Source organism: Lagopus leucura, unplaced genomic scaffold (genome assembly GCF_019238085.1).
Source record: "Lagopus leucura isolate 7727_CA_CO unplaced genomic scaffold, USGS_WTPT01 Super-Scaffold_100008, whole genome shotgun sequence".
Taxonomy (NCBI): domain Eukaryota; kingdom Metazoa; phylum Chordata; class Aves; order Galliformes; family Phasianidae; genus Lagopus; species Lagopus leucura.
This window is the reverse complement of record NW_024962265.1, coordinates 4984844-5011631: the sequence shown is the minus strand read 5'-3', so window position 1 is coordinate 5011631 and position 26788 is coordinate 4984844. Positions and strand designations below refer to the sequence as shown.

At 40.3% G+C, this 26788-nt stretch overlaps 1 protein-coding gene and 1 long non-coding RNA gene across 11 annotated transcripts in view; one reads left to right on the top strand and one right to left on the bottom strand.

Annotated features, from left to right (window-relative positions):
• CELF2 (CUGBP Elav-like family member 2) overlaps positions 1-26788 on the bottom strand; it is a 367962-nt gene that overhangs the window by 232086 nt on the left and 109088 nt on the right. For 2 of the 10 annotated variants that reach the window (XM_042872812.1, XM_042872813.1), the window contains exon 1: positions 16920-18009. The exons of 1 other annotated variant lie outside the window; for it this stretch is intronic. In XM_042872812.1, the coding sequence (XP_042728746.1) occupies positions 16920-17026 (107 nt within the window). In that variant the 5' untranslated portion in view covers positions 17027-18009. Of the gene's footprint in view, positions 1-3575; positions 3883-14550; positions 14711-16919; positions 18010-26788 lie in introns of those variants that run through there. 7 more of the 10 variants (XM_042872822.1, XM_042872818.1, XM_042872828.1 and 4 more) reach the window with 7 other exon arrangements.
• LOC122180881 overlaps positions 17453-26788 on the top strand; it is a 30509-nt gene continuing 21173 nt past the window's right edge. The window contains exon 1 of the long non-coding RNA XR_006179254.1: positions 17453-17635. This is a non-coding gene — a long non-coding RNA (uncharacterized LOC122180881). The remainder of the gene's footprint in view (positions 17636-26788) is intronic.

Here is a 26788-nt window from a genome sequence, read left to right as displayed (position 1 = left end):
GATCTTCACTGCCTTTTAAATCAGCACATTGCACTTATCTGATTCTGACTTATCTTGGAGGGAAAAAAAAAAAAAAGACAGGAATTCAACAGTGAATACCTTTCATGCATAATTGCCACGGAACCCAAGCAGCTGCATGTGAACTGCTGTAAGCCATCTGACAAGGGTATCACATTTTATTGACATGATACCCAGATATGAACTACTGCAGTAAAATTTGAGTTTGCCTTGGTAGTAAAAAGGGCTATTTGTCATTTACATTAGAGGAAATTCCAGGCAGCAGAACGTGCATCATGAAACCAAAAATCTTTTGTGGTATTGCACAAATGCACAAATCAATGTAGGGGTTTACAATGATGAATAGTTAATAGTCAAAGCAACCACTTTACAACCATATTGTTGGCATCTACAGGTAACTCAGTGAAATTACTAAGCAAATTACAATGAACTCCTGCTTTGTAACTGCATTTAGGAACCATTAACCCTCTCCAAACCTGCCCAAATACACATGTTTACTTCCATTTGTATCTTCATGTTTGGTTCTTCCTCAAAAACAACACGTGCAAGCTCTGAATAACATCAAACAGTTCCTGATCTTTCAGTTACAGCATTAAATGATGTCGGCAAGAATTTGTGATGGATGGAGCATCCAACTTGCCATCTACCCTCAAGAACAAGAACTTCATGCTTCATATCCTGGAGCGTCTATTTTTCAATGCTATTTTCTATTAATGATTTTTTTTCTTCTTCAGTAAAACTGCCAATCAGTTACTAATCAGGCACAGTAATGCTATGCATATGGTTTAATTACACTAAATAATCATGCCCAAAGTATCTGATGTTGTTTTACTTATATTTGTCTAGATAGCAGCAGCAGCAAAGCAAAGAAGGCTGCAACATTTGAGAGGAATTAATTTGAGAGAGGTAAGAGCATTTTCACTACCAAGCTAGCATTGGATTTTCAAAGTAGATATGAAAAATGAAAACTCTCCTTCCCTACTGCATGTTGAAAGAACATATAATACTGAAAATAACCCCTTTTACAAAGAACCTTTAAATGTGTAAACAATGTGAAGTGTAAGTGATATCGCATGGCACCAATTCCTGATTTCCCACTGGCATAAAAAAAAAAAAAAAATAAAATCCTATTCTGCAAATTTTCACTGCAAAACAGAAGAGATTTTTACATGCATCTCGCTAATTGCCTCACTCTAAAATAGGAAATTCCTTTCTGCTAAAGACTGAACGAAGCTATACTCAATGGCTAGACCAGATGGCGAGGTTAAAAGTTTTGTGCTGCATCATAACTTCAAGTATGCTCTGCGCTGTACTGTCACAGCACAGCACGCTGCTGGTGTCTCAATGCACGTCTGGGGTGGGCCAGCCAAAGGGCAAGGTGTGAATATGCCCCTGACCCTTAATGCGTAATCAAACTGCATTCTCTTCAGCACTGATTAGTCCAGAGAGCTGGGGACTGGCACATAAATGCACATTGCTAGAAGGACGAAATAACATTTTAAACAGCAAATTACACAGTTTTAGAAAGGTGGCATTGGAAAGCCTCCACTGAGAGCATTTATTTTCAAGATTTTTTCAGGATGGACGCTCTCTTAGTTAACAAGGATTTACTCTCAACATTAATTTGTATGCATGACACATGATCCCTTGAAATCATACAATCTCCACAATTACTTCGACTGGCAGCAAAGCAAGCTTGGCTAATACAAGGAGGCAGCATTTCCAGAACAACACAACACAACCACTGAAGATGCAGGAAGTTTTTTTTTCTTTCAAGAAATTACAAAGTGCTCTCCGCAACAAATAAGAGGGACCAGCATCAAATTCTACAAAAAAAAAAAATAAATAAATAAAATAAAAAATGTGTGTTTGGGAGCAATTACCCCTCAGTTTCATTGTCCCACCCCACTATTTACAGATGTGCTTCAAACCTGACATATCTAGAGTCATTTTTGTTTGTTTGGACATACATGTAGACTTGCGCCTGATGAACACCAACCGTGTTTCAAACTGTGTTAAAATACACCATGGATGTCTCCCAGACACAGACAGTGTGCAGAACCAAGAGTCTGACATGGTACTCCCCCCTTGAGGGGCAAGTTAGAGATAAAGTTATATAAGCCCAAGTAATAACATGGCATCATCAGATGCAGTTAATAATGCCTCTGAGCCTGCAGATGTTTGTTAGAGGCAGCTTTTCTCACTGCCCAGAAGGACAGCAGATAGAAAGTCTAATCAAAGCAGAGACAGTGAAGACAAGGGAAAGTATGGCTGTGGCAAGACCCTACAGAGAGCTGGAAGGCAAGCGAACTGAATGTTCAGTGCAACTTTGTGCCTCATCAGTCAAACCCTATGTTATTTTTATGCAAAAGGAGAGAAATACAGCATCTTTTTCAACTCAGCCTAGCTGACCGATACCAATAAGAACACAGACCTTAAAGAGAGAGAGAGAGAAAACAACAGAGAACTCATTTGAATTAAGATCACTAACCAGAGGAAACGGGCAGCATTTACACACTCTGTTGTCCTCTAAAGACTAAAAAACTGTACAGTTGTTCACGCGAAGGAGGTTCTGCCCCTGTTCCTTCTCTATCACACTTATTAAATCCCAGCTGCCTGAACAACTGCCTACTGCCGAATGCCTTTGCTCAGACAGGAAAGGAAGCATACCACCTGAGCAGAAAGTTTGTTGCCAGTAAAAGAAGTAACAAAAGTCGAAATCGTCTTGGACGGGGGCACAGCAGACAACCCGATTTGTGCAAATCGCAGGTGACAGTCTCTGCAGCACGCCCGGGTTTATTTACATTTGTAACTTAAGCGCTGCTTCAATCAGAATAGCTCCAGTGCAGACTCAATGCCAAAGCCTCTCGCTTCACTCTCATGCAACTCAAACCACAACTGTCATCCTGATGTAAAAAAGAAAAAGCAACAAAATAAAAGGCATTCTAGAAACGGTACAAACGCAGCACAGCGCTCAGCATTCGTATCTTTCGGCGTTCCCCCTTTTCCTAGCTTTTGGTTTTTTCCCCCAACGAGGCTGAGATTACCTGAAAATTCCTGCCAATTGGCAAAGCCCAAGAGGATGATCACAGAAACTTTCAGATCGAGATTAAAGGAGCAGAGACAGGAGACTAGGAAACGCTTCTCTGCCTGAAATTCCAGCGTTCGGCACGCCCCGATAAACCTTATCACCGCTCCAACTGCACGTAAAGCACAGCCTCGTGCTAATTAACGCTGCCTGCACCAGACAGCTGGCAGAACTTAAGAAATAAAGAGGGAGAGAAGAAGAAAAGAGCCCTGCTTTCTGCCTGCTCTCAGTCCCGTGCGCTCGCAGCTGCAGCTGCCGCTCCATCAGGACGTGCGAAGCGGGACCGGGCTTCGAGGAGCGGGGTTCGGTTCCACAGCACGCAGCCCGAGCGCAGCGACGCTCACGTTTCCCCCCTTGGCACCAACGGCGCCCAGCGTTCCCTCACCCGGCCCTCTGGGGAGCACAAAGCAACTGCGAGGCACTCGGCTGGGCTAGCAGGGAGGAGGGAAGAAGCCCCGGTGCCACTTACATTCTATCAGAGACCAGCAAGCGGCCGTCGACCATCATCTCCGGAAGGAAATCCAGCTTGAACGAAGAAGTCATGCTGCGCTCCGGGCGCGGCGGCGGTCTGCAGGGAGGATGTGGGGGGCTCGCCGGATCCCACAACTGCGCCGGGCGGCGGAGAGGCAGGCACAGGTGCGGAGGCCTCCCCGCAGCAGCCGCCAGCCCCGGCAGTTGTCACATTTCTCTCCCCCTCTTGGTTTTTCCGCCAATCCCCTCCGAAATCGACTGCTGAGGCAACTGTCGGTGAAGCGCCAGGTGCTGAGCGGGGAGGCGGAGCCACCTCCCCGCTGCAGCTCTCCGTTAACCCCTGAGCCCCCGGCGGGCCCCGCCGCTCCGGGCAGAGGCCTAACGGGAGCCCCGCCGCCGCGCCCGGCGTACGAACGGAGAGCGCGAGCCGCGCCGAGCACCGCGCAAACTTTGAGGCTGCGAGCGGGGCCTCCGCCGACTGCCCCTTCCTCGGGCACGGAGGTCGCGCCAAGCCTTGCCCTGCTGGAGCTGCAGATGGCACTGAGGGGAAACCCTCATCCTGAGTGCCTAAAAAACCTCGCGCTGTCGGTTTGCCCCCTCCTCCTCCCCCCTCTTGTCACGGGGGGGACGTGTGGGGTAGGAAGGTGCAGACATCTCACCGTGCAGAGGGCACAGGGGATGGATATATCGGTGGGCTCTGCCCACCCAAACGGTTCAGAGCTCAGCGCCCAAACTGGGGCCACTGCTTCGTGAGGTGATGCTGTGGTAATGAGCCCCACCTGATCGAAAAACAGGATTTTGGCAGGTACCAATGGATTTTGCACAGCAAACCCTCACATGTGTAACACACCAGAAGCCCCTACCCAGTCATGCTGCACTGAGGGCTGTCCACAGCAAAGGCACAGAAGTGACATCGCTAAGACGTACACCAAACTCTACACATACAGACAGGAGAAGCAACCCCCCCTTCCTTCCCCTCCTCCCCCCCCCACGCTTCCGCCCCCTGAAAATCTGTATAAATTTTCCTCTGCCTCTCCCAAAACCTTCTTGCTTCAGTACATAGCAGCTCCAGGCGAACGAATATTAACATATTTGCAAAGATTACTGAAAGATCTGAGCAGTCTAGACAGACAAAATGTTTATCTGCATTGTATTTGCTTCTCATTCTGAATCTCTCTCCACGTTTCATAATTCTATTTGTTCCAGATAATCAGCACTCAAAAAAAGCAACAAACAATGATTAAGCACTACTACACTTAAACTTTTCAAGTAGTATTTCAGAATAAAATTAAGGCAGGCCAATGCATGAGTATGCTATAAATCGCACTAAGTTTTAGTTAAATTTTGACCACCATCGATTTGATGATAAAAATACAGACCAGGCGAGTTTTCAGAGTCCGGTTTATTGCACTCTTCAAGGTACTTTTCCATTTTAAACAGTTAAAAAGGAAGACAAACCCCTCAGGCTGCTAAAATTTTTGCCTACTTTGCAAGTCTAAAGAAAGAAAAGGTTTGCTTGGCCCTCAGCGTAATCCCCGTAGGACAGCTGCAGTCCTGCACAGATATCTATGGTGTTATTAATCTGCTCCGTTCTATATGTTTGCATACTGTCCTCAGCACTGTGGCACCTAAACATCTCTGTAGAGAAACGCAAAGCAAAGCTATGCCTCTCCTTTACTCCATTGATTGCAATTCCTCTCCGCCAGCCATCCGCCAGAGCGTGGGCCTAAAGAGAGGATAAAAAAATAAGTGCAAAGTGGAAATAAAAGGAGAAACCAGCACAGCTCTCTCCAGCTGGATGCAGCCACCTGGGTTTTGATCTGAGGCCTCCATGGTGGTTAATCCAGCCCAGAGCAGAGTTGGATTAACTTTCAATTTCAAAATCTTGCCACTGCAGAAGAGGCAGGTTTTAGCTTGGGAGAAATGCAGACAGCTCTGTGAGGATGAAGATATTCCTGTAAGAAGTCTCCACCCTCCCTTCACCCCGTGTGGCTGGATCCGTACCTCTCCATCACTTTGCTGGTGCTACATCTGAGAGACGTCACTCTCCCCAGCCACTTTCAAGGTCTGCATTCCCACTGCTGCTGGCTGAAAAGTCATAGGATAGAAAGGATGGGGAGCGGAGAAGCATCACAAATAATTTTGTTAGAAATCTGACCATGAGATAGTGAGTTCTTTATAAATCCGCCCCATTTCACAAGGTGTAAGTGCTTAAAAATGCTTCATTAGAACGTATGTTCTTTTGAAATATTTATTTTCCTTTTAATTACATGTGAATTAGCTGGAAGAAGCTGTAGGGAAGCCCTCTTACTGACTTAAGCCTTCTCAGCAGTTTGTTAAATTCTAGCCTCAAATCCCTTGAGGGAATAGTGGATTCAAAGCAGCTTTTAATCATACTATAAGGAGGGTGAAGTAGTATGTAAGTAGGTCATAGAGAAAGCATTACAAGTGCATAGGTTACTGCTTTATTTAACAACTACAGTGTAACACACTTTTCAAAGCACATTTGCTTTTGCCATTTAAAAGTTAGAGGCAGGAACAGGGTCAAATGCAAAAAGAAACCCAGCCTATAAAAGATACTGAGATAAGACTCAAGGAAAGCTTATAGGAAGAAACTGCATTCAGATCATATGGCTCTCAAACATAAATTATGTAGTGCGTATGTATGAATTAAGTCTCAAATATGGAGAAATAAATCAACAACAAAAATCTGCACGTTGGCTCTGTTATCTGCAACGGTATTACCACATTCCTGATGGGCACTAGTGTGCAAAATAGCAACTTTTATTAAAAATGAAGGAACACTGCTGAAGTAAAAAAAATTGAAGCTTTGGTCTGTTACTACAGTACAGAGGGAAATGAAGAGGGGTAATAGCAAATGAAGCTGCACTAATTTTCACAGTATGTATCAGACAACAGAGGTAAACAAGAGCTTAGAGGAGCTTCATTATTGCTGTGCAACCATTGTCCACTGATATTAAGCATTTTCAGCTAGTGGAGCATATGGCCGTTTTGAGGAAGGAACCTGGAATTTGGAATCAGCAGTTTGGGGAATTTAACTCCATTCCAGCTACAAATGCCTCTTCCCCAACATGCCCTCATTTCAGAGGCCCAGACCCCATCTGTTCCACGGCTGCACTCTCAGTGCCTCAGTTTCTCCATGCACCTAACAAAGCATATGGAGCAGTTCTACCTCCCATTTGCAGATTAGTCACCATTTAAAAGGCTTTTCAAACTGATAATGTTAGATGCAATTCTCCAAACAATTCAGCCTTTGAAAATGAACACCTCTTCAAAAAGAAACCCACGCAATAGAGGTAGGGCTGGAGAAAGACAAAGGACTTGTCAGATCACTCAATATATGATTTCACTCTGACATCACCGCCACCGTTCTCATCCTTTGCCTTCCATGTACCACAGCCAAATCCAGCGTAGTGCTCACCTCTCCAAATCCTGCTTCTCACTCATTCCTTAATTGCCATTCTTTTAATCAACTTGCCCCCCAGTGTTGCACCAAGGAAATGCTACCTTTGGAATCACTTCAAGGGAAAGTTTCTGAGTGACTTCACACTCCACCAAGCCTACAAGGCAGCACGAAGAGAGTTCAAATCCTCTGCTTTACTCTTCCCTAAGCCAATGAACATGCTCTGGATTCAGCTTATCTCTGGCATCAAAGCAAGTTTCTAGGAGAGGAGGCAGAATCAGATCTCAGCAGGGGTGGTGCAAATTCGGAACAGGCTCAAGTGACTCTGGTGGAATCACTCACGATCTTGCACTAATGCAAGTGGAAAAGGAAATCTGGTCCAGATAGTACCAGTGCCAGTACCACTACCAATGCAAATCATGTGTTTGCTATCTATCAGAAAGAAATACCTCCTGGGTAAGCCATGAACTGGGAAAGAGTAGCATGGCTAATAGAGGAAAATAGAGCATCTTGTTTTTGTGGTAGGAAATGAGCATGCCTGTCTATCAGTGACCAGGAAGTCTATGGGCTTCACTTCTGGAGGTTCAAGAAAGGCTGTGGAAAGAAAAGCAAAGCACACAAGCAGGAATTGAACAAAGCATCTGTGCAGAGCTGCATAATTGTGTGAAAGCAGTAAGCAATTAATGTCGAAAGCAGTAAAATTCCTTGAGCAGCCAACGTAATGGACCCAATTCTGTACAATTTTACCCTTTGCAAGTACTTTGATTATTTGTAACAAGTCCATCTTTAACAGTTAGGTTTGACATTGGAATAAAGTTTTGCTTTATAAACCTTTAAACTTTGAGTAAGGAATTTTTATTTGCTTTATGATTTCTCCTAAAACAAAAAAAACCCACATAACATATTTCCCTTCATCATGCTTTGAGATACAGAACAGTTAGCACACAACCAAAAGCTTTTGAAAGAAAATTAAATTATTAGCTAGAACTGATCAATGAATTTTGAGTACTGAAATCTTAGTTGCTATTGAGGAGGAACCAATGGGCTACTCAGTAGCAGCTAATCAGTAATTTTCAGAAATAAACCTCATTTAAAATTAGTCCTGGAAAAAGGTACCTCAAATTAAGCATTTCTAGAGCTTTCACTTGAAGCATACTGATATTATGTAAACTTGGTTGCTATAGTAAAACTTCCTACTCATTTTTTTTTTCTTCCTTTCTATTTTATACACTGTAGGGGTGATTTTATCACATTCTGGGTATGAGGCCTTTATTCCATTTCGCAGGTAATAACTCAATCTTCGTGAAACAATTAGGCAAGGTGTTGTGGCATGAGGTGGACACTCAAGGCTACTGAGGGCTTTTACAAAGCTTTGGAGGAACACCCAACTTTGCTAACAGCATTCAAATACTTGGGACGGTCACTTATGACTAATGGAGTCAAATCCTGCTGAGCATCTGGCCATCATGTTTTCCAGTTGGGCTCTCCGTGGCAATCTAAATATCTAGGACCCAGAGTCACCTTCCTGTTGTTTGTTTACAACCCTACTGAAGAGCATTGCTTTTGATCTGTAAGTGTTGCTTTTGTATAGTGTCTTGTGCGTAGGTACACAGGACTAACCCAGTCCTCTCACAAACTTGGCAACAGGCATTGACTTTTTCTTTATCCTTTTTTTTCTTTTTCTTTTTCCTGTTTCCTTTTCCCCTTTTCCTCTTTTTTTTTTTTTTTTTTTTTTTTAATTTTATTTTATATTTTATGAACTATATTGCCACTCACTGATTCCAGCACCAACTGCAACCCCACCAGTAAAGTAAAAAGGGTTCTGCATGCTCTGGGCAAATCTGATTTCCTTCTAAATAATGAGTACTTTAGCAAAAAGAACCCACCTTTCCATACAACTCTAGAAGAGCAACCTATAATGGAGACTTCATATGATTGGATTTGGCTTTTGTAGTATCTTCAGGCGAAGAAGCATAAGCTTGTAAGACAAGATAGGTGCTCATATGTGTGAAACTCCATTCTCACAAATGCCTTCACTGGGCAGGGGAAAAGCCCACCATAATCAAACATCTCTTATCTTAGCGCGAACTCACTGTGACAACTACTAGGAGACAATAAAAACTTCCCCATTTTATTATCAATTTGAGATTCCTGAAGGTTTTTGTCCAGCTTGGAGGCTGGTTGTTGTGGGAGAGACAGTGGAAGAGGGTGTATGGGCTGGGTACAGGTAAGTGCTGGATCTGGAGTTAGTGCTAAGGGAAGCAATTCCCAAAGCAATGGGCAAAGGCAATTGTAAAATTACGATATGACAGCAGCAGGGCAAGAGGATGGATAAGGGACACTGAAAGAGACAGGAAGCCAGAAGTAGACTTTTTTTAAAAAACCAAATGGAAACAAATTTGTGGGGTTTATTACAGGATCTAAATTAATCTTCTGTCATGCACCTTTGAGTAACTGCAGGATCTTCATAGCATTAACCTCTGTCTTCCTTTCCATTCACTGCTGCCATGTGTTTTTCTTTCCTTTTTACTGCCAACAATTGGCCCTCGCCTTACACTCAATTTGCAACATCTTTAAGGTCTTTTTTCATTTGTTAGTGAAGTGCCTGGCATACATCTTGGTCCTCAGAAATAACAAACAATCACTCTGATAATATGTAAAGTAACTAGCTTTGTTTGACATTGTTATTTCCTGCAGACAGAATCCATTAAATCAGACATGAAGGGAAGAAAGAAAAGGCTCCTACAGCAACTGTAATGCATTTGGACGTGCAGAAAACTGCACCATGCCTGTTTGTATTTTTATTTTTTCCCTAAACCTACATTGTGAGAATTGTCACATAGGTCAGATCAGAAGGTCCACCTAGTCCATGCCCTGTCACTGATAATAGCTTGTAATGGATGCACAGAGATAGAGAATGAGTAGGGCAAGTGTACTGTCATCCTTTCTATCTTCCAGCAACCAGTGGCTTGGGGACATTCTGAAGTCAAAGACTGAGTCCAAACCAAGTTGTTTAACAGGTTCAAAATCACCGATTCTGATTTCTTTTTCCCTGAGTTCTCTCTCCCAAAGGAACATTTATAAAGTCAAATGTTTATTTCTCCCAGAGCTGCCTGTTAATGGGATGCTCTTAACAATTTCAGAGATTTCAGGCTCAGTGCAACAAATAGGAACGCTGGCTTCCCGTTCTGAAGCAAGACATTAAAAACCAGCTAGCTCAGTTTTTAACATAAAATTTTCACTTTTTTTTTTTTTTTTTTTTTTTTTGTATAGTCATAATAATTCATATGGAACTTTTGAATCCATTAAATAGCACAGAAATGATTAGCCATGAGGCCCTAAGGCTGGCAACTATTTTGGTATCCTTTTGTGAAAACAACTCGTCAGAAAAAAATTTGGTCACTTTGGATTGCTACATTCAGGCGTGGGGGTTAACTAAGTTAAATGTGTGTTCATCAGACGTTCACAGGCAGATCTCCATATGATTCATCTGAGCAGTTCTGCAGAACACCTGATGTTGCCAATGCAGTTCTGTTAGTGTTTTGTTATTTTTAAAGGAGGTTATATAACTCTCTCATTAAAATTAAATGTGGGCTGAAATGATGCAGGCAAATTTTCAAGCTTTAGAGTGAGCTTCTTCCTCGCATTTTAACTGAAAATAGATAATTTTTTAGGCAGAAGAAAAAGAAAACGAAACCAATAGATTGTTGAAAATAGAGTCTCTTAGAATGTAAGTTTTCTGATAATTCACCGTTTCTTTTCTAGAGGCCCTCAATTCTTCAGATGCTGACCTGCAGCTTCCAGGGAGAGCAGGTGCAGGATTTGAATCTTAAATTCACTCCATAGCACAGCCATGGCATCATCCACAGCTATCTACACTTGCAAGGTTCAATTTCCAGATGATCCACGTCAGGATGCCCTTGCTTTTCTTTTCTCTCCTCTATTTGTCTAAAAGGGATAGCAAATTCCCACATTCCCTCTCAGATTTTCTGTAATTTTTTCCCCTCCAGCCCTCTGCTCTGTTTTCCTCCTCGTAACAGACTGTTGTCTGGCATCCTCAAAGGCTGCTCTCAAAGATGACCTGCTGATTTGCTGCCATGGGAACTCGGAAGCAAGGACAGTGTTTCCCCCTTGTGCACCCAAAGGCACATGCAACAGTTCCTGATGCCACCACTTTCCGCACGGTAAAAGTTTGCCCTCCTCAGTTTCAGAATCGTTGCAGGGACATCAAGAAGGATGTGACTTAAATAACAGAAGCGATTCAGCCTCTCTGGCATCCAGAGCCTAGCAGCAGCCACTGCTGAATTATTTGGAGGAAGGTGAAAAAGTCTAATAGCGAATGCAAGCATGCAAATTGCTTTTTAGAACTGGAGGAGAAAAGCTTAGGCAGCAAAGCGTAAGACTCAGGAAAAACCCTCTCTAATGTAACAGCAGAAAGCATTATCTTCATATAAGTGCAATATTTAAAACTTCCTAAGCAATTTTTTTGGTAATCCTATTCCTTTGAATCAGAGAATTGACCTAAAATTAGTTTATTCTACCAGAATGAGAGACACAGGCTAGCACACCAGCACCAAGTTAGCTGCATGGACAGACAAGCAAGTAATCCCACTCCTAAACACAATTTTGGGTGCTTTAATTGAAATAAAAGGATCATTTTTTACTCGGCTGTGTTTTACAGGGCAGCTTGTGATCCATACTGTGTCTTTCTTGGTGCACCGGTGCAGGTTTACAGACCACGATTTTTTCCTACAAGTACTGACTCTTAAGAGCCTAATCCAGTAATGTGGTCTTAATGCATAATATAATTTCATGAACCACCTAGACACTGAGTGCAAATTTGAGAGCCGATGCTTTCCAGCAATGTTATTTGGCCATTAGTTGAGAAAACCTGAAGATGCATCTGTCTGATATTAGCCCAAGAAATGGTCACTGCTCCTTAGCAGAGCAGTGAGAATAAAGTTGTAAGAGTAGCTAAAATCCATTCTGCATCCTGCTTGAGCTCATTAGTACTTAGGGTATGTAAGTCTCAAGACTGGAATGGGAGATGAAAAAATTAGGGTCCAGATCAAGATTCACCCTAAATTTGGGAAAATTCTTACTTAGACATTCACTGTCTTTATCCATCCCAGAAAGAGAGTTAATCTTCAGCGCAGCATTAACTTGCCAAGACCAGTATTAAAGTGAGTTTAATTGCTGCATTTGCTTCCGCTGCAGGGTGAAGTAACACAAAAGCAAAGCAACAACAGAAAAGCTGTGTTTTTGCCATGACATGAGAGTTAGAGGAAAAATCCAGTTTTTGTTTCCTCTGTGAGGATGCCAGCAGTCCTGTTTCATAAACTCCAGCGATTCATCACTATCCCAGGCAGCCAATCATTCAGCAGGTCAAGTCGGAATGGGCTGTGGAGCCAGCAACTCCTGCTGCCCTGATAATGCATGTCATTCCAGGCATGGCGACATGCTTTCTCAACAGCTGCCATTTTCAGTTCCCTTTTATATGGCTGACATACAAGTAAACGTGTTGGAAGCAGTAAAACAGTCATAGGGAAGCAGTTGCAAAGACAAATAGCACCTGCACATGATAATCTCTAATGTATTAAGAGAGTGAAGAAGAATATGTTTTGAAACAGAATTTCTTTCTTTTAAAAACATCACTTTACATCAGGGAGTTTACATGAGCGTGTGTGTGAAAGAGAGAGATTTTATTTTATTTTTTTACAATGTGCTCAGATAAATGTCCAGACATTCATCTTGGTTATAACCCTAGCAGATGTAACTAGAGGGAAAAAATACAACACAAAAAAACTAGCCATCATTAGAGAAAAAAGCTTGCCACAATTCATCTGTGAGATATGATTTGGTACAGTTAGATGTTCCTGAATTCAGTAACGCTCACTTTAAGAAACTCAAGTGCTCTAATTAAGGGAAAAGATAATGGTTTTCTTCTGTTGTTTGTTTTCAGCTTTTATCCCTTATAATCTGACTTATATTTCATGAATTACTTGTTCAATAGCTCATCCCTGAATTATGTGTAGTTGAATAATTTTTTGCAGATCAAAACTAACTTCTAGGGGAAGGGGATTATAGAAATAAACAGTCACAATAAACAAATGTTTAAACTTGTGTGCACAAGTGCATGTGGTGTACATACACACTGATGTATATATGCATGTTAGACAGAGAGCATGTGCAATTTATGTATACAGAACATGGAAGGACCCCATGCGTGCACATAAATGGCAAAAGAAAATAAAAATAATTGCTTTCCATAACAGTGCTGGAACAAGATTTCAAATGCATAGGATTATCCATATTAATTTATGGTAATCTGCAAATGAATGCTGTGGAGACAGTACAGGTTATCCAAAATGGTACTTGCATTTAATGAGAAACTACCACAAAATATCAAGACAGATTTAGTTGCATCTTCTAATACTCCCCAAATAAATATCATGCAAAAGACAAAGTAAAAGGCACGCTTCCCCTTTGGAACAACTGTCAAAGGAAAGCTAAGCCTTTCTTTCTATACAAAGTCCTCCTCGACATCTTGCTTTCAGATTTCATCAACTTAGGTGTTTTCAGGGCTGTAAGCAGTGAACTTTCCATCAGCAGCATCTTCAGCTAATTAACCCTCCTGATTACAATAATTAGTATTGATTCACTTCTGAATGACTTCTTAAGTATTCAAGCACAATCTACACTTGCAGTAAAACTTCTAGATATGAATATTAATTGAATGCCCTCCTTTGTTTTTCAGCCCCAAAGGTATAGTTTGCAATCTTATATACGTAAATTTGATAACAGAAACACTTCAGTTTTATTCTCATTTAACAAAGAGAATATTAACATGTTGATGTTACAGATTGTGCTTTGTGAATCCGGAAAAAATAAAGACAAAGATTCCAGGCTAATAAATAAATATCTTTCACTTCCATTTCCCATGGCAGAATGGAAAGCCAAGTCCCACATTAGCACCTTGCTCTACCAGGTACGACCAAGGACAGTATTTCTTTTTGGCATTACTCCTGGTCATTGCAAGAACAAATAACAACTCATGCAGAGTCTCTGTATTAGCTCTCTTAGCACTGTTATGGAAACAGATGTTGCCAAGTTTGACAACTGCTAGGCACCACATTGCTTTGTGAATGGGCGAGATTTAGCATAGGTAAGGTTGAGGACACCTGTGATGTTAAGAGCATGAGAGCTCTAAACCTATACAGTCTCTCAAAAGCCAACAATTTTGTTCAGGCATGCTAAGAAATAGCATATGTTACAGATTTGCTTCACTTTCTTTGATGTTAATAATAATTGTTATGGCTCAAAAAGCAGTATTTCAGTAAATACTTTTTTTTTTTTTTTTTTTTTTTTGTAGCAGGATTCACACAGACTAATTCAAAAATTAGTCTTTGATGTGAATGGAATGTCAGAAAACACCTTTGGAAAAATACAAAGTAATTGGCAATCTAAGTAAAAAATCTTCATTTTATGGATTTTATGCAGCATTTAATCTGAAAACATAGGAGCTACTGAAAGTTTGGTATGAACTCACCTGTGAGAAGAGCGCTTGGGAAAGAGTTTTAGTATTGAATAGTCCTTGTAAGTGGAGGGTGAGTGTGCTGCCCAGGTTGTCTCTGGGTGTCTGCTACAGACGTGGCACCCACCCTACTCTGGGCAGTCACCAAAGGGGAATTTCCATGTCAGCGGAGCGAGCTGCTCACCGGGCTTCCCGGCACAAAGGGCATCAGCTGCCAGAGAGCACAAACTGCAGGCGGATAACTTGGTAAAACACAACGCACCCAGTGCTGGCAGTGGGGAGCAGTTGTGAACTAGTTAATGTTTGGCTCTAAAGAAGTTCTCCCAAGAAAGTGATTTACTGCATGGTCCCGTTGTACTAAACGCAATCCGTGCACTCTTCATGTTTATGCACAGCACACAGTATGCAGGCACCACCTGATAATCCATAACCTCTACGCTTCAGGCGTATTTTATGCGATATTACCTTATTATTCATGTAAACTCTTTCGTATTGATTTATACCATCTCAACACACAAGGGAAGGAGATGAGACAACGATAGAAAAAATGCAAAGAAGCATAGCGAACACTCAGAGTCTCCCCATAAAACACTGCTGTTGAAAATACATGCTTAGAAAGTTTTGATCCGTACCAATAAATCTTTAATGTTTTGTTTTGTTTTGTTTTGTTTTAAATTAAGGGGTCCTGACCCTGTATAAATCATGCACTAGGATCCAGATTAAAAAAAAAAAAATAATCACAAAGCCCTTAAGATTAATTGATCCAAGCAAAAAATAAACCACACTGACAACCATCTACCTGTTCTCTCGGAAGTAAAGACTACAATTAAACTGAAAGTGATGCATTTACTTAAGATGCAAACTATTTAAAGGCTTTACATAGCTTCAGAAACTCCATGAGACTGATGACAATTCATTTCATTTAAGACACAGGCTGCTGTTCAAGTAAAGACTCCAAATTTTTGAAGAGCTTTGTAACAGTTTATTTTCCTAGTGCATCATGTCTGTGAACATTTTTCCAGATGCAAAACAAAAACTGTTAAGTGTTCGGATCCTAAACTATGGCTGTCAAAATAGATACATAATTCACAAAATGTCATATGAATAATTTGTTAGATTTTGGGATATGAATAGGAATCATCCAGGTAAATTATTCTGCCTGACCTTAAAAATTCTAACATATGCTAATAGCTGGATTATAAAAATGGAAAGTAGCATAGGCTCCCACTTTGAGATCTGATTTATCATTTTTATTGCATTTTCATTACCTAAACAAAATTAGAAGCAGTATCTTCAAAACAGCAGTTAAAGTTGATATGATCGGGCATAAAATCATGCAAGGGCACATTTGGCAACTATGCATTCGCCAGATTGACAGCAGTATTGTAAGCTTTCAGAATCAATAAGTTTTCTCTTCACAGTTAAAGGAGAGGATGATACCAATAAATCTCCAACTTAATGCCATGGACATAATTGTAAGACGCAAACCTCCCCCTCCCTGCACTACTAGCAGCGGATCTCAGATGAAACAACCTTCACAAATTAGGCAATAGACTTCATATTATACTGCATACACAGAAAGATTAAGGGAAATGAAAAAGGGGCTGAGAAAAGGAAAGAAAAAACAACAAAAACACCCCATTGCCAGACATACATTAAGCTAGTTTGACAGCACCATTGTTCAGCTGTCCCATTGTCAGACCAAAAGATGTATTCAGTGCTATGATGTCTGCTAGCAAATAAACAAAAGACTACATTTTTCAAAGCGGGGTGCCAATTCCAGCATAATTCTGTGTGTGTGTGTGTGTCTGTGTGTCTGTGTGTGTCTCTGAAAAGAGAACTCGGTGCTGGCCCCCCGCTAAACCTGGGAGCATAAAGAATATATGTATAATCCCACATGCAGAAGTATCTACGTATTTTTAAAACATCTTCAAGTGGAGAGGACGAGGCAGAGCATTAATAACTATTTACATAGGGTAAGTGAAAATTAAAGTGGTATTTAGGGCACTAGCTCTAATATGGAGTCTCCCTGAGCTTTTTCCATGCTTATTCCATGCCCAGTGCATAATAATGAGGCAGGCAGAAATATTGCAAAGGAGGTGATAAAAGAAATACCGCCTTTCATTTAAGGGGAAAAAAAAAAAAAAAAAAAAAGAAAGAAAAAAAGAAAGATACATAAATATTATATTTTCCCTCCTTGCCCTCTCCGTACATTTGTCGTCATACATGAAATGTGCAGTTCTAACTCATGGAAACGCTCCCTGCACGCAGCAATGCCTGTCTTTTCCTTTAAATAGGGAAACTACTTAATACCCAGCACGGATATAGTTGCAGCGGGCCCAGGCAACTCGAAAGCACGCGTTAAAACAAAGGAGACAACATACCTTAAAAGCAGCTCCTCATTTCTCATAGTAACAGCGGATTTGGGACAGCGCATGCTTTCTGCACCGATATTCTCAACAAAAGCCAGTTCAGAAGTGCGCTCAAACATCAATGCCACAGTAGCTACTCACTAATGGCTACTCTTTCTCTCTCTAGGCAGACGCTGAGTGGTGGAGCAAAGGGGCCCCTGCAGATTCACTAAGCAGAAATAATCCTCTCTGACAAGTTATGTTGTCTGGGCATATTTTACATTAATGCACTGTGCTGCCTATAGGGGTCTTGTTTGCGTTCACTCTAGCCTAGCTGGTGTTAGCTCTCTTAATTACTATAAAAAAAATAATTAGTGACAACCCCCCTCTCCCTCACCTCCCCTGGAAAAAAAAAAAAGAAAATAACGGAAAGAAAAGAAAGGCAAATATATGGGTGAAGGAAGGAAGGATTTCCCCCTCTGGAAGGATGCATGCTTGATATGGATCTTTTGTTTGCCCTGTGAACTCAGTGAATACAGTGGCAAACAGATGCTGCAGTTCGCGAGGCTTGTGCACTTGAAGGGAATTGGGTTAGAGGCTCTTTCTGGGGCTTTGGAGTCGCAGCTGGAGCTCTTGCTCTCTGCCTCCTTCCCTTCCCTTCCCTGTTCAAGGCTGAGCGGCTTTATGGGACCTGCCAGCTCGCATCAGAGAGACTGGGGAGTATTCATGCAGGCACCTGCGGATCTTCTGTAAGTTTTCCCTTTATCTGAGCAATTTTAACCCCTCCAAAACACAAATCCTTTACGTTACTTTAACAAGTAACAGTTTGCTTGAACCCAGCCCCATGTGCTTGGTTTGGCAGAGTTCTGGCAGACAGGAAGGGGGTTGCATTATTCACTGATTTACTCACTTCCGATGTATGAAAGGAACTATAGCGTGACTCTGATTTCAAGGAAACAGCCTTTTGGGCATTAATTGGGAGATCTGCCATGTGATTTAGAAATTGGTTGTGGACTTCTCAGTTGCCAGGGCAGTCAAAGAGAGGTTTATATTCACATCTTGGTTTCAGCTTCTGGTGCTGATTGGTGAATCTTTAAACCATGCCAGAAGGCTGTTTTTTTCTTTTTTCTTCTTCTTCTTCTTTTTTTTTTTTCTTCTTTCTTTTTTCTTTTTCTTTTTCTTTTTCTTTTTCTTTTTCTTTTTTTTTCTTTTTCTTTTTTTCTTTTTCTTTTTCTTCTTCTTTTCCTTCTTCTTCTTCTTTTCCTTCTTCTTTTTCTTTTCCTTCTTCTTTTTCTTTTTCCTTTTTTTTTCTTTCTGTGTCTGTTTTTCTGTTTGCTTTGAATCTACATCAGATACTTGAGTTTGTGCTTACTTAATAGATAGAAAATGTCAACAAGACCTTGATGCTTTTTTCAGCCAAAGGCTTTTCTGCACCACTGAGGCAGTAAAATGCATCTTAACAATGGTTCTCATTTTCTCTGAGGTCCTGTTCACGTTGGCAAATGTAAGACTCAATGAACACAGTCTCCAAAAATTAAAGCTACTCAAAAAGACCATTAGGAGTAAAAGATACTAAGCTTGAAATAAATTTGGACTTGAAAACTTGAATCCAAACTTTCATACACTTTTAGCTATATCTATGGTTGATTTAACCCTTCTTCCTTCATTGTACATTAATGTCTTAAAATGTCTTAATTTGATATCCTGATGTGGTGATACTGCTTCTATCTGCTGAACAGAACTTGGCATTTAGAGGCTTGATCTTTCTGGTAAACTTTACTCTGCGAACAGAGGCAAAGAGGGAGAAATCACTGGCATAAATATACTGGTAGCTTCTTGCCTTCTAGATAACAGCTATAAACGTCTATTAAGGTCATAAATTTTTTTTGCAGCAGAAACCATCCTTTTGTTCTATGCTTCTCATTTAACACTGTGAGACCCTGGGATTAATTTCTGTCATTTTGGTATAATACTTGTCAAATGACCAAAAGACAAGTGACAAAAACAAAGCTAGGCATAACTACTTTTAATGATGTACGAAGAGATGAAGACAGTAGTTTAAGAAACATGAATATCATGAAGGACTGCAAGTCAAGAGAAGGCAGGTTTTGGTTTGCTTCGCTTTTCATCTGCAAAACATGGCCAGAATTTTAGTTCCTCTTGTAATAAAAAAATATGAATTATCGTTTTAATGATTAGCAATTCAAACCAATGCCATGTTCAAATGTCGTGCTCCAAGGTCAACTGAGACAACATTGCTTGTACTTCATACTAAAAATATCTGAACAGTCCTGGAATACAGCCAGGAAAATACTAAGCCAGCATGACAAATTCCATACCTCCTGCCCCAAATGCTAAATCCATTACTACCATTTTCAAGTATGACCATTGGCACTCCAGATTTCTCCTCCTTCACCGTTTGCCTCCAAATGACTTTGGCCCAGCATACCTCACCATGAGGCCCGGCTGCTCCTGACCAGCCTCACACTCATAAGACTGATGTAGAAGAGGAAGCAAACACTAGAGAATGCTCAAGAATATACAGCTGAATGGGAAGTGTCAAACAGTCTGATAAACTGCTACAGTTTTCCAAAAATATGGCAACTATCGGCATCTTAAGGCACTACCAGCTGCAGGGACAAAGATTTCTTTTCAGGCTGAAGTAGAATGGCTTCCACAGAGCCCTTTGGTGGAGAATCAATGGGCTTCTGTTGGGCAGCTCTGCACAGTTGCAAGTTCTCCATCGTTTCTGTACTTAGAAAGAAGGCAAAGCAGCAGCAATAGGAAATAAAGTGAAGTACTAAGGAAGGACTCATCTATGGCCAAAGGAGTAAATAAAGGAAAAGAAAATCAAACCCACAAAGCAGCAACAGACAGACAAAAAGAACCTATGTTTTCTATCACACATAATGAAATGTCTGACAGAGCAACATCTGCAGAGGGATCACAGCTGCTGAAGATGAGAGGGAATATGAGCCTTATTTTTCAATTGTAAGATATACTAAGCAGGAGTGCCTTTAAAATAATATGGCTTAAGGGAAGATTAAACCAGATGCACAGGGCTATCTGGCTTCTTTCAAGATGAAAGTCCAGCTGTGGAGTTTAAATACAACATTTAACAATAAAATTGATTGTAGATTCGTAACTGATATGTATATTTTGCAGAATGTTATACACAAATTACATACAGTGGTGGGCCTTAGAAGTTTAATAGTTTTGTTGCCCTGTGTTTAAGGTAAACCCAATCCTTCTACAATCTATGAGTTTGTTCCAATAATTGTGTGGGGTTGCAAAACCTTGAAAGAGCATGGGAATACCAATCATTTACAGAGGGGAAAATGGTTAAAACTTCTGCAGCAACCAGTAGCCACGAGTGATTTATATCAATCAAAAAACCATCTTCTGCTCTCTGCTTCTTTGGCCATTCTCTAGAATGTTCAGAAGTCCAAAGCACAATAGTTCTTTGCTATACTAAGTGAGCAATAGTTTTAGTAGCAACGAACTACATTTCATGACAGAAAAATGGTGGCCAAGTGTCTAGGACAACAGCCTGGAAATTATGAATGCAGTCATTAGAGTAATAGAAAGCTTTGATTCATTTTCCCATTTTACCACATGTCCCCATATCAAATCTTGTGCAAGTCAATTAACCTCTTACTCACATCTCCATCTTTACAATGGAAAAATCCAATGAACCGCATAAAGCAGTATGACAATAAATGCACAGAACATTAACAGCTATTTAAAACAGTGTGTTATTGAGAGTCATACAAATATTTAAAATGTGTCTTCTCCCCATAAGAGGAGTCTATGTCCCAGTTATCTGATGTTCTGTGTGGTTATTTATGGTCAAATTGTTGTTTCGTATAGGTGTGAAAAGTTGCTTTTCTAACCTGAGAGCATTTTACTGTTTTTGATAGTTAAATTCCACCCTTGATACTGAGCAATTAGCCTAAGCTAGTCGTACAGGGTTTTTCTATTGTTGCTGCAGATAAATTTGTTGTACTAAACAGCATTACCATGTTCTCCATTGGCTCCCATGGGATTAGATACCTAACTTTTAGATATATATATGGATAGCCAACCTACATGCTGAAAGCTGAGGTGAGAAATCCCATGTTTCTGCTTCAGCATCACCAGGCAGGACCCAAGGATCTGTGCTGTCAGCACCCTGATGCCCTGAGCATATCTGGCACATGCAGATGTGGATGCAACCTGCCTTTAGGGCGTCTAGAGCTCTCAAGCTGGAGCTAATGGTTTGACTTCTGGCACTTTTGAGTTTAAAGACCTATATGCTACAGCCAAGTGAAATCTGTAGAAGAAAGGAAATCTGCTTCAGCTTCAGAAATGGAGTGTGTAGGATCATTCCAATGTGCAGTCGATTCATTTAGACATTTCCTCCTAAAATCTAACAAAATGAGCAACTCATCACCCACAGCTCTTAGATTATTAGAAATGGCTGAACACAAGACCCACTGTTGCTAGAACCAGAGCACTCCAAAAAATTTGCAAGAATAGTAAGAAATGGGCTTCAACTCATTAACCTTCTCCTCTTCTCGAGATCTTTGCTTGTTTTTTATCTAGTACAAATTATGTGTTTGTCTCAGTTTCTTCTTCTGATTTTTGTTGTTGTTGTTGTTGTTGCTGTTTGTATTGTCTTATCTTAGTTGTAAATGGGAGATAAAATTTGGTCCAAGAGGAATTCGTTTATTAAGAGATCAACAGCCACATGGACAGTCCTACACTTGCTAGTTGTAGTCTGCATGTACACACAGATGAGTAAGCTTCTTTACTGCTACAGGATGTAAAAACAAAAGATACAGAGGCACCATTTCTCACCACTATGTATCTTCTCACCACTATGTATCTTAATACAATGTCATAGTTAAACATATTGATCGGTTTTAGGGGCAGCTGCGTGCATGCACATCATGCTGTCTTTTGGACAGATACTAACTGTACGCATTGAATGCGTTAATCATGCCCACGGTATCTGGAGGTGCCATCTCCGTGCACAGGAAAAGGAAAATTATTTTCAAGCTCCCGCAGTAAAGATGCAGCAAATCATAGTTGGGTTTTATTATTATTATTATTATTGTAGTTGTTTTAGGCATGCAATAAAAACAGTCAAACATTTGCCAGCATCTTCTTTTGTCTGCTTTGGCAGATCTTTTAGATGATATGCCTAGCTTTCCTGTCTGAGTCATGGTGGTAGCAATTACTTATAGACCTACAAAATGCAGGTCAGTCAGTCTGGATGATGCAAGAGTTTTTTCTTGCCTTACTTTTTCTACCTGGCAGCATCCAAGGAGCATCATGAAAATAAAATATCACAGACAGAAAACAAAATATCACAGACAGAAAATACAGAAGTTCAAAATGTTGTATAAATGCTGAAGATTAATATTTGGGCAGCAGGAAAGTAAAAAGTTTCCTATTTAAAGCAGAAACAAGACTGTCTCTCTCTGTTTGAAAAGGTGTGTGCTGCCTCCCCCTAGCATTCAGCAGTGCTGACTCAGAGCATCTCAGCATCTGGAAGACAGGGGCACAGAAGGAACAAAATTCTCTATTTATTTAAATGATCCGCTCTGGTGCTTCCGCCACCCTTGACAAAGGAAGGACAAAAATTGCAGCTTGTGCAAATCACAGAGTTGAACACAGAAACGCACATCAGTGTATTTTTTTAAGACAATGCATCACTTGAAACAATTTACAACTGGCCAGGTTGTGATTGCAGACATGGCTACTCTACAAAGCAAATAATTTATTTGGAAAGCTCTACATGTCATAAGAACATCTGGCTGGCAACTAAAGGGAAGGAGGAGAAAGCTGATCAAAAGAGCTAAGAGAAATAGAGAAAGCAACAGAGCTGCAGATCTGAGAGAAAGAGAGAAAAGATGGCAGAGAGAATGAACACAGATGCTTACAGAATCATTTATTTTCTGCTTTCACATTTATTTGAGATATCAATAGAACCTGCTTTGTCTAAACAGGAATATCTTTATTTTCAGGCCTGTAGTAATGCCAGGTTCATCACTTTTAGATGCGCCATGTAAAAAATCACAGACCTTGTTTTCTTATGAGCAAGAAAAGTTGAAGAAAGTGAACTTCCACAGTATATACAGATGTATAAGCTGTGTATGTGCACATGCATGAAGGAATGAGAATGATGTTAATAATTGCAGCTGAGCTATTCGTCTTCTTAAATTACACCTAGAAATAAAACAGCATTTAAAAATTCTGTTGTGCCTATTTTAAAATGACCTCATGGTGCTTTGTGCGGAGGGAGTGTTTCAACCCTCCATAAAATATATCCAGCACTGAGGATGACTGTGGCTATTTAAAAACAAAGTATCGGGAGAGAGAACAGTGTTCAACATAAACTGATGCACAAGTGAAAGTGAAGCAGAGGTTTAATTTCTTGGATCTGATGTCTAGATGTGTGGGCACATCTACCAAGAGATCCTTTAGCGATGAATGTGATGTGAGAAATTGACCTTACTCCCACACTGTCTTACAAATGTAGGCTTATTGGGTCAACTCATCATTCAATAGGTTGGCTGAAAAGGTAGCTAATGTAGCATTGTCCTGTATGTAAGGGAAATTAGATCACAAAAGTGATCTTTCATTGCAAATACTGGTTGAGAATTCCCGATCCAACAATACTGTGCTGGAATTTGAAGAAATTTTACAAATTCCTTATTTCCTTTTACATGCTCTCAGAAGGGAAGAAAATAATAGATTGATTTCTATATAGTTGCCATAAAAATGAAACTAATAGCTACAATATATTTTCCATTACTTTATAAATGAATTAGTATAAACACTTGTTTCAGCAGCTTTTACCCTCCGTAATTAACTTTATTGCATGATAAAAAAAATCATGTTGCTTCTTTCATACTTTAAATTCTCTACCTAATATTTTATATACAGAAGATGCTCTTCTCTTTTTCACTTCTTTTTTTCTTCAGAAGTCTATTAGCATTGATTAAAAAGAAAGAGTTGGAATAAAAATCTTCATTTAAGTTTACTACACAGTCATCTTTTGACCTTTGCCGTGTCATCCAGCAGTTGACAATTTTGTGCCAAAATAGTTAGTGATTTTTAGTGATTTTTGTCTCTAGATTCATAGTCATAAAGTCTATGCTTCAGAATTAGAATGTTAATTTGTGAGGAGGAAGAAATAATCAGACTCTGTGAGTGCACCCTGAATATGAAGGCATTTGAAACTCTCTGATGTAAAACCTGGCCAAACTGAGGCTGTAATCTAAATGATTCCTTTAGAACATCGGAGCGTAAGGTTTTGAGGAGAAAGATATCAAGTTTGAAGTTGTTTTTATTAGCTTGACATAATAGTTTAAAATTAAATACCTATTTTTTAGTAGTGAACTACCTATCCAGGAAAAACACTGCTAAAAGCCAAAATTGCTACATTAATAGAGACAGTGTAAGAGGCAGCATATATCCACTTGCAAACAGCTATTTCCTGTGGAAGTTAGACTGCATCTACCTTCCAGCTTGAATGCTTCAGTGGAAGATGTGTATTTATCCTAAGCTACAGAGGGAGGAAGGTACAAGCTAAACCGAGTTATCTGATAAAGATATGATCCCTGCTCACAAACGTGTACAAATTGGATCCTTATTATGAATCCCAAGGTGACCATGCTTTGCATGACCAAACTCTTCATACAGCTGGTTTCTTCAGATGTACTCTGGCCTGATTAATCCTGCTAAACTTTGGGCACTTAATGGAGAAGCCCAAGAGTGCACTCACCTTTGGTTCCCTTCACAGTCTACAGAAAAAGCCAGATTTCTCCCCTACTATTCCCAGTTCCTCTCACCAGAGAGCTCTTTTTGAATACACAAGAAGTACAGATGACTACTGTCAATCTAGCATGTCCATCAATAACTGGATGAGAGGTCTCCAAGTCTGTCTTGTTCACAAATCCTTCTTCCTCAAGAATATTTGGGCAACAGGTGCAGGCTTGGCAATCATGTTCTATTTCAAAAAGTGCTGTGCAGCACTACGTGCACTTGTTTCTAACACTGGTCCGTGCTTTTGGGACAATCATCTTGGATTGTTTGGCACAAAGCATGGTCAGTGTTCACAGTCTTGTCAGATCCTATCCACATTCAGCTGCACGCAGCTCTTCAGTGTTAGCAGAACCTTCAGCAAAACCTGCGCTCTGATCTTTACAAGTGCCAAGAAATCTGTTAAAGCATTTACATATTGTAACATTAAATGCTTGGTAAATCTCCACATTTTGTACTTTCGGTGTTCTCAAATCCACATCATTTATGTCTTTTGCAAGGCCAGATCCTGCAAAATTTGCTGAGTGCACTTAACTCTAAATTAGCACCCTGTAAAAGAAGTTCCTCCCTTCTTCTCATATGCTGTTATATGTAAAATCTACACCCAAAGTTAATTTCTTGCTGACCTTGTGCTGATTAATGCAAATTAAATTACACGCTAATTGCCCCAAATGGTTTGTGTGCAGCCCAGAAATCAGATCTTTTTGCTGGTGGTAAAACATATTTGTGATTTTTACACAACGGTTGTATTAAGTCATTGTTAGTCTTGCAGCATGTTCAAAAATCAGATTTTTTTAAAATTTTTTTTTTAGTACTTTTTGGCAAGCAAGAAAAAAAAAAAAAACAACACTAAAATAAACTAAAAAAACATTATTAAGTTCTGATCCTGTCTTGCAGAAACCTCAGTTCGACCTCGTGGGAGGAATTTTATGGCTCGTTCGGAGCTCAAGCTCCAAGATGCATTTTACAAAACCTTGAGCCAGTTTTGTTAAACCCGTCACTCCCTAATCCCCTTGTGCTTGTCAGCAGAGTACACAGGCACTTGATTTTGGACGTCTGACTTGATAAGGAGTGGGGGAAGTAGGGAGGGAAACAAGGATTGCTATTTTAGATAGATCTTACAATATTCTTGCAATTCAAGAGAACAAGGAATTATTTCAAACTGTGATACCAGGCAGAGAAGCTCTTAGAAAGGGGCAGTGTATTGTGTTCCAGGGTATCAGTGTCGTTTTGGCACTGAAATTGAATCCCGGTCATCAGACCTGATGTGTGACGGTTTGCTAAGGCTCTGCTTGGCAATTGGCATGGGGATCAAATGCAACAGCAGGTAATGCTCAGCTCCTCAGCTGTCCCTGGAGTGGCTGATGTTTACAGTACAAATGCATTTTGTATTTGTGTCCAGCAGTGGGGATAAAATTTGATTTATGTCATGAGAAAACAGGAGTGAAAGAATAAACAAGGTACCGTTCTTCAAGAGCACAGTAGTTTCTTCTTCACAGGCTCTAGTGAGGTTGTGTTCCCCTCCATACTTTGTCCCAAAGAAGATTATGCCCATTTTATAGAAGAATTTGTGACACAGAAAAGTGAATTGCTCAGAATTATGCATGCAGCAGATGCAGAGCTAAAAACAGATTTTCCTGAAAGAAGAGCAATGCACTCCTGACAGACCACTCAGGTCTAGAGTATTTGTGTCCGTTCTGTCCCATTCATGGCCAATACATGCTCAGACCAAAACCACAAAAACTACCAACTTCACATGCTACCAGCCACACAAAATATCCTTACATCAGAAACTAATGAGATTTGGCAGCAAACAGCCAAATACCCAACTGTATTTGGGTACATAAACATCAGACCATGGAAAGGACAAGAATATTGAAGTCTCCTACCTAGTCATCCCACTGATCAAGTAGGATGAACTGATAAAAAGATGACATATATAGATATGGCAATCCTAAAATGACCTAATTCCTATTGTGTAATAGTCTTTTTCATTATCATTCTACTATTAGTTAATGCTGTTTCTCCCTTCTTTCTATTACACCTGTGTCCCTGTTTGACCTGGTTTTGGTAGCATACCCCTTTTCTTA